Raw genomic sequence first — 8,677 nt, 5'->3', positions numbered from 1 at the left:
GTATTGCTCCATAGAGTTTCAAAATATTTTTCCGCTTGTTGATGCTGTGCTTTGCCCTCTAACGAAAGCCAGGTGCCTGCAGAGCTGGAGTTAATGTGGCAGCCTGGTCCCAACCCAGCCCACACTGCCTGCCTGCCTCTGCCCCTGCAATCAGTTGCTGAAAATGAATGCATAAAGAAATGGTTGTATTTAGAACAGGCCAGGTAATTGTCCTTCCCCTGTGAAAAGTCACAGTGAAATTAAATATTTCATTTATTTGTGTCGTTTTTCTGCATTTTCATTAAGGAACAAAGCCCATAATTTTGCTTTTTTTTAGCAAAAAGATCTGTAATTTGTGTGTGGGTAATTATTTGTGATTTACCACCTTTTCTCCTTGTTCCTGGCATGCTGCAGAATGAGTTAAGCAAACAAGCCACCTAAAGACACTTTTAATTTTTTTTTTTTTTTTTTAATGTATAACAGTTATGCCTGAGTTACAGAGAGACACCTACAGGCAGCAGGTAGTTAAAGCAAATACCAGTTTCTCTTTCTACTATACTACTCCATATAGCTGAATAAATTATGGTGCGATTATATATATACACACGCACGCACGCAGGCACACACGCACACATACTCACACGCAGGCTTACACATGGAGCAAAATGGCTATGAGTCAAACACAGAAGCAACATATTCGCAGTTACTAGGAATAAGGAATGTCCTATAGTGCTATGTAGATATTCCCCAGGTGGGTATATGGAGGTGTTAGGGATGACGGGTTAGAAGCATTAAATACACAAAGTCTCTGAGCAACAGGAGCCAATCTGCTGAGCTACTGGACACAGTGAGGAAATGTCCATTCTGTGGTCTCAGGATGGTGTTGAGAGGTGAAGGAGGGGTGCGGGGAGGTACAAGAAACCCACTTGGCGGTTCTGCATTCCCCCAAGGCTGTCAGTTCTCATCTGCAGGCACGAAGAAATGTCGACCTGAGAGAACGGCTCTGGAGTGCATCACATCGCTTGGTGGCTTCTTTGTGCGAGGTGCGTAACTGGTTTTGGGTCCCTAGGCACCCTCAGAGTCACCAGTGGGTGAGTGTCTGCTCAGTCCCTGTTTGGTCTGCTTCGAGCGACCACGGCCGCACATTCTTCAGGGTCCCGCTGTCCATCGCTTGCTTGCCTGTTGTCGATTACTGCTCTTCCATGCTCGGTTTTGTTTCGCCTTCACGGCACCTCCCTCTGTTCTGTCCCACCCTACCCCCTGAGTTTGTTTCTTTCAGCAGAACTGAGGTTGGCAATCCATAAAACAAAACAAAACAAAAAATACTTTGACTTTCATACATGAATGTACCTTAAAACAAAACAAAGAAACCAAAAAAATCCTCAAATCAAACCCATCCCACCCCAAAGATTCTGGAATGTATTTTGAAAACACACGATAGGCAAATTTCTACATTTTGCCCTTCCCACCCCCTTTTTTTTTATTATTTTTTTTTTAACTAGCACGGTACTCACTGTGGTTTTAGTATAAAAAAATGTCAACTTTCTATAAACATACAGCACATGACCAAATTTCCAACTAATGTACAAAGTGCGACCACAAGGGAAAGGTCAGAGAATAGCTATTTGCACTAGCATGGGGCGTTTTTCATATTCCTCTAAGAACTCTATTTACAGCAGTGCCCGGGTGTTCATGGACTTTCTGGTGAAGCTAAGTGGCAAGCAGGTTTCTGCAGTGCTCCCTCTTTTTAAGACATTTTACTTGCAGGGTCCTGTACTCGGCTCTGAGCTCTGAAGTCCTGCTCAAGAACACACTTGCTGCTAGGACTGACTGTCCGCTCTTCGAGGATGCTTGGGAGGTGGGCTACGTGCATGGGTATGCACAACTGGAAAATAGGACAGTGGAGGGGAGAGGAGAGCTGACAGGTTTTTGCTAGTGGCAGTTGCGGACAAGCAATTCTCATAACAAACTGAAGCTTTCCTTCCAGTTTAGCAGGCAGCTAGGAATGCATTTGGTCAGAAATTTCAGTGTAAAGTACCAGGGATACAAGAAGGGATTACAAACATCCAGGGCAGGTACAGGGCCAGCAGTCACTGTCTGCAGACTCTGCTTCCTGGTGGCAAGGAGATGCATGGGGCTGGAGACTTGAAGGTGCTCTGAGACCAGAGATGATCAGCATTTGGCCTCTTTAATATTATTTGTGGTAAACAAGAAAATCATGTGCTCTGTTGTTTTAGCAGTCAGCTCAGAATGATGCTGACATGCAGGAGCAAATTCAAACAGGTGTTTCAGGCATTAATCCCTAGGCTGGTGTCCACCACAGACACCCTTGCTCTCAATCCCCCAGTTCAACTGTGACAGTCACAGAAGGTGATTGTTCTTGGGAATGACATTTAAGCCAGGATTGGATTTCAAAAGGGATTTCTCTCTCAGATCATCTCTAAAGCATTAAGAACATGGAACAGCATCTTTTGTTGCTTTCCAAGATTCCAAACTGGCACAAAGCAGGGAGATGCTCGAGGTAATGTGACTGGTCCCTTCATTTTGGCTCTTCAGTCACCTCAAGGAAATCAGTGCTTTACCTGTTCATCCAGCTGTAGCTGCAATATACTAGCCTGAGAAAGGAAGCGAAGAATGCAAGCTACAAGTGCTCCAAAGCTTTGTGACCCAGGGGAAGTCTCTTGCAACTAGGGAAGATTTATGTGTGATACAGCCAGACAAGCAGAGGCTGAACCAGGGTCTCTGCAGTATAAATGACAGTAATGCAGCCTGCAGTTGTCACCCTCTCAGCTCCTGCACAGCCACATGCAGGTGAGTGTGAGGCAGAACGGCCAAGCTGGTGTATTAACACACTTCCAGGAATGTAGAGCAGGCTCTGTCACACCCATACAGCAGAGCTGATCAAAGCCACATGTGGATCTGATAGGATGCTGAGCAACATAAGAAACAAAACTCTGCTTTGGTCCCAACAGGTACTTGCCCACATGGCTCAAAAGAAAGCGCCTTGGTCATTCATGATAAATGATGTTGGGGCAAGGCAGGGGACAGTTCCCCAGAAAAAATGTTGTTTCAGCTGCAAAAACAAGATCAGATTATTTGGAAAGAATGGAAGAAACAGCAGTAACAGAACAGGGCATGGCAGAAGTGTCTCCTTTAACAACCAGGCCCTAGGAACATATGCTAGACCAGAACTCATCTGACCATGTGGTCCCGTTATCTCCAGTGGGCAGAAGCAGGTATTTGTTATCCTTTAGGATGTTTCCTAAGTAGACATATAAAATAGTAAGCAGACTGTAGATGACTCTGTGTACTGCCTGTTGCCATGGGACTTTACAAATCGGCCACTGGCTGGCACGGATTCTGTGGATCAAGATGGTTGTCTCAGGGGTGGTTGTCTCAGGGGCAGCTTTCCTCATTGTCTCCAGGTCAAATTTCAGGGTGTTCTTGAAGCAAGCCCTCTGGATACAAGGAGATGAGGGAAAAAAAGCCTATATATATATTTGAGATCTGCTTAAGAATTGTCAAAGATCGTTACCACATGCAGAAGGGAAACTAAAACCCCATGTGGTTCATGACTTAGCAATAACTTCTTATTGTGGGTTTCTTTTATCTGAGCAGTGTGATGAGCAGAATTGTGAGCTGATACAAAAGCAAGAGCACTGGCTTCTACAGAAAAATGGGGTGATAAATCCAGAAAACAAGATCTAGCTTAGAGAGGGAGAGTCTCCAGCACCAAAATGAAAAGCAGAGGGAAGGAGCTGAGAGATCACATTGTACAGAAGAGGACGCAAAATGAGAGGGATGAGGGAAGAGCAGGGAGGATGGACAGGGGCAAGCATTTCTCCTGGTAGCTGGAGGATACAAAATGCCATCAGTAAAGTAAACAGTACTTTCTTCTGCAGTACAAACAGGTGCAATGTTGTGGGCAGAGAGCGCGTTTTGTTCCTAGATGCTGTTAAAGACTCTTCAGGCCATCTCCCCTCTGACTCCACATCCATATCCATTCCCCTGGGACAGGCAGCTGCAGGACAGCACCTTCAGAAGAAGCACCATTTTCTTTCAGGTGGCCCTTTCCTTGTAGAAGAACACAGTTTTGCACACTGACCCCTGCAAGCAGGCAGCTAACAAACATCTTTGACTCTTCCCTCTCCTGTCTTTGCTCTCACGGCAAACTTCTCTCCCACTGAGTAAAAGAAGGGCCGTGACAGTCCTCATCCTTCTCGACTGGATGGGCAAAAGCTCCAACATACTCAGCTGTATCCAATGTCCTTCCTCTGTGCATGCAAGGCCAGAGTTTGCTATCACATCTGCAGCTGCTATTTGAAGCCCATGTCTTTTCAGTGATAATCAGGTCTAACTTGGTCCCTAAGAGGAAATGTAAATGTTGCTTGTGCCTGTGCCCATAATCTCCAGTCCTCATGCAGCAATTTACATTTACATTTTCCAAAGGTCCCAGGCTGGACAGACTTACATCCTGCCCCTGCTTAGCAGCAATCTGGCCTGCCTTGGCCCTGCTTTGGGAAGCCATCAGTGAGAACAGAAGGGTAGAGTGGGGTGGGGAAATCTGCTGTCTCTTTAATTTATGTTTATGATTTTTGTTTGTTTGTTTGTTTTTAAACAAGTTCGTATATTTGGTCCATAGGCCTTCTGTGGTCCCTATTATATCATCCTTAACGATCAGCTTGGTTATTCCTTCGTATACAACATTCACCAAATTTACACCAATGGAAAGAAAAGGAAACAAAATGAAACATTTCTTTTTTTTTTTTTTTTTTACAAAGAAAAAAAAGATCAATTTGGCTTTGACTATGCCAGCTACCTAGATCAATGGAAAGTCCTTAAGTGTGGGCAAAATGCCATGGCCAGGTAGGTTAGAGGGAGGGCATGAACTCAGGGTTAATAAATGTACCCAACCCGTTGTCTCTGGCCACAGTAGTCAGGTCATTGAGGCCAGGCTTGCCTCTGAGTGCTCTGGGAGGAGCTGGATACTTGGAGACCCCTCCCCATCGTTTCTGTCTCCTTCACAGCTCAATTTGGTGCGAGGTGGAAGGGAATTGGGAAGGAGTAGGGTCCGGGTACAGGCAGATCTCTGGAAGGCTGGTGGTGTTTTCTCCAGTGGTACCAAGTTGCTGGAGTGGGTTGTTGGCACAGTCGGACTTTTCAGTAAGCTTGGCCTGTCTCTACTGGTAGGAGACCCAGAACAGCTGAATGTTCTCCCAGCTTCATCCTACGCTGTGTAGACAGGCTCACGTTCTTGGCCAAATAATCAACAGCAGCTGAAGTGGGGGAGGGAGGGGAAGGAGGGTGAGAAAACAGCACAACACGAGGATTAGCTTTTTGTAGAAATGAAGCATTTGACATCAAAGGATATGTAACCAATAGACCTTGCAGACTGACTCTTAGAAGAGAGGCCTAATTCAGTGGTTGTCCCAGGCACAAGGGTCCTGTTATACTCCTAGGAAGGAGTGAAAACAGTCCTGCTAGAAAAAAAAGACAGGGTTAAGCACTGCTGTGGAGTGCAGTGTGATGCTGCAGTCCCTCAAATCTCTCCATGGACCTACCGAGAAGAGCTAAAATTCTACTTCTACTATGGAAAATGGTGTTTCCAGAGGAGCTGCCTGAAGATGGGCCTGATCAGAAAGCCAGCAGGATCAGACCTCCAACTTCACCTCCCTGTGCCACCTGCAAATCCAAGCCCTGCATGCAATGATGCCAGTGTAAATGGCTGCAAAGATTTCAGTGGGACCTCCCCAGTCTGGATGGGGCTTGAATCTGACTCACCCACTGCATGCTGACTCATCTCCATGAGCTCTGTTGCCTGCCTTCACCCTTCCTTCCTACAGGAAACTGCTTTGTTTCGGTGAGAAATGCAGCCACAGCTCCTGAGGCAGTGTGTGAATCTGCATCCCAGCTCGCCTGACTGCCCCGTGGTCTGAGGGGGATGAGGAGCAGGGCAGGATGGTGACATTGCTCATTAGCTGAGCTTCAGTCAAAGTCTCTCCCTTTCACTAGCTTTAATGTCTCAAATTAGATTAATAAGGAGCTGGCAGGAGATGTACAATCAGTGCCAATGAGTAAACAAATTTCAGCCATCAACGTCTTGTCAGATGCCTGCCCCAGAGGAGGTCCCTTCTAGACACAAATTCTTATTAGAGTTGTCATATCTATTAGAATTCCTTTCACGCTTCTGCGTTCCAGCACCGGCATCATTAACACAGCTCCGGCCTTTGGGAACCACAAGGACCACATTAATCTGGCATCTCTGCTCCTCACCGGCTGGGATAGCACAGGCTGGCATGCTGGAAGCAAGCAGGCTCATCTCAGGGTAGATTATATGGAAGCACGGCTTCTACTGGTAGAAGGGTCCTTTCAGATCTGAGTTGCGCACTTGGGGATGGCATGCTGGCTGGTGCTCCCCATGGACTGGGATCCTGGAGTAGCTTGTCTCAAGCACTGATCTCTATCAAGTTGTGTTATGGTGTCTCCAGCTTCAGGGAGATACCTAGGATTAGAGTCTGGGAAAGACCCTATGCTATGGCTCTTGTCCAGACCTTATCAGTTTAGTCCCCTGATATTTCAGGTCATGACATTAAATAATGACTTTGAGAAGCTGTATGTAAAGAGGGAATTCACTCCTCAGGCATGTGTGTGTGGTTGTGCCTCTTTTCTTGCTGGTGCCTGTGCTCTGGGTGAATTTGAATGCATAATTGAGAAAGGAGGGAGAGCAAGGTGAATGGTTGGAGCTGTTCATACTGCTCTTGGCTGTACCCAGCAAAACGGAAATTTGATGGCAACCCTATCCTCCTGAAAAAAAACAAAAAACAAAACAAAAAAAACCCCACCACCCACTTTCAACTCTCAATACTGCTTTTTGTTCCTAAATTCCTGTGGGAAGAGTTAAAAGGCACCAGGGCATCCCACACCAGAAGTCAAAGTTATGTTTTGTTGGTTTAATACAGGGGAAGCCAAAAAGGTTATGATTTTTTTTTTTTTTTTTTTTTTTTTTTGCCACATCACAGAATGAAGAAATACATAGTTTGAACTTAGCATCAATAAATAATGCCTTTATGGAGGTCATCTCACACTGATCAGCATTCAAAGAGAAGCAGTGAAGAATTAAACCTGGAAGGAGTTAGAAATATCTGCTAAATTCAAGATGCACCGAGAAAGACAAGAAAAAAATTTCTTATATGAAGGTCAACTTCATGTAAGTGCCTGCTGTAGCAGGACTAATTAGCAATGAAAACTGTTTCCTCAAATAGAGGTTATTATAAATGGAGCTCATTATAGGAAATGTTTGTAGTGAAGCAGACATATATTGCCTGAATTTACCTGTACGTATAAATACCTATACATATACATGCACACATGGAGAATTTGCTGCTTAACATAGATCCCATGTTAGAACAGCTACAGTTGGTTTGTGCTGCAGCTGCCGTGCAAATTCTTAGCAGCTTTATGTGTAAAACTTGCTGTCATGCTGGGTGTGACTCCAGTTCCCTGCACTGCAGAGCAGCAGCATTCTAGACAGTGCGTGGTGGTTTCTCACCTACCTTCCTCGCTCGAGCATGAAGCTTTTGTAACTAGCTACCTAGAGGTCTGTGGGCATGGGACACATCTGGACTAACTCTGTTGACCACGCAAGGTTTGCTGTTAGTAGCCTGGGATTTTTAGCTCCTGTGATTACTAACAGAAAAATACTCCTGCTCCAAACCAAGCCCAGTGGGCTCTACACTGGACTTCTAAATCGAAAAGAGGGAGCTGTGTGACAGAAAGCAGGAAAGGGAGGCAAATAGAACAACTTAAATAGCGCTGGGTGAGTAGCTCTTCATGAGCACAAGGAGAGGCCCAAGTAAAATTCCTGCAGCAACCAAGACAAACCCTTCTTTCTCTTTCCCTCTCCTTTGCTGGTTGTTCTTTCTCAGAAAATGTAGATCGTCCTCCTTATTTTATTTTTTACACACATGGGTGTGACTAACGTCTTGCCTAAGGGAATCTTTATTGGAAATACATGGTATTGGAATTTGTTTAAGATTTTTATCAATAGCACGTGTGTCCAGCCTCACATTCAGAAGCGAGGGGAAGGTCAAGGGGTCACAGATCAAACTCCCGAAAAACAAAAAAAGGAGGGGTGGGGGGAAGCTACTATTGATCCCGTCTGCCGCCACAGCCGGTTCTCATTTAGCTGTAGAAGTTAAAGACATTAAAGGGCTGTGACGGAGAGGGGAATAAAAAGCCACAGCCAAATGGAAAGAAAGGTCACTGAGGACAAGCTATGGGCAAGCAGGAGTGCTCCAGGAGGAAGAGGATGCACCTTTAACCCTCCGCGGATCACTCTCTCACAACACCACACTTATTATTAGTTTAACACTGGCAGGTGAGCCCTTTGCCAGGCTTTCTGGAGGAGAAACAGACCCTCCAAGGGCCTCACTGCCTTCCAGGTCTGAGCTTTGGGTTCGGGATTATAGTTCCAGCCTCACTTCAGTCTTAGTAGAACCACAGCCCAGTTGACAGGCACTGGCTTAATGGTTTTTGTAGCAAAAGCTCGGTGTGGACCCAGCCCTTACGTTATGGAGGGCAGGGGAGGAAGCAACATACATTGTTCTACATCACTAAGGGATGGCATTAAAATCCCAGCTTTCCTTTGGCTGAACAGGATGAACATTGTAGGGCTTTCGGAGAAGCAAGAACTGGAGAT

General features: G+C 45.5%; 1 protein-coding gene across 3 annotated transcripts in view; it reads right to left on the bottom strand.

Moving 5' to 3' along the window:
• Positions 1 to 5,115: 5,115 nt before the first annotated feature.
• Positions 5,116 to 8,677, bottom strand: part of PAX7 (paired box 7) — a gene marked incomplete at its 5' end in the record, with an annotated part of 99,273 nt that continues 95,711 nt past the window's right edge. For all 3 annotated transcript variants that reach the window (XM_084300355.1, XM_084300354.1, XM_084300356.1), the window contains one exon: positions 5,116 to 5,255. In XM_084300355.1, the coding sequence (XP_084156481.1) occupies positions 5,140 to 5,255 (116 nt within the window). In that variant the 3' untranslated portion in view covers positions 5,116 to 5,139. The remainder of the gene's footprint in view (positions 5,256 to 8,677) is intronic.

This window comes from Netta rufina (genome assembly GCF_964035555.1).
Source record: "Netta rufina genome assembly, chromosome: 22".
In the NCBI taxonomy this organism is placed as follows: Eukaryota; Metazoa; Chordata; class Aves; order Anseriformes; family Anatidae; genus Netta; species Netta rufina.
The sequence above is the reverse complement of the archived record's forward strand: the minus strand, read 5'-3'. Positions and strand labels throughout refer to the sequence as shown.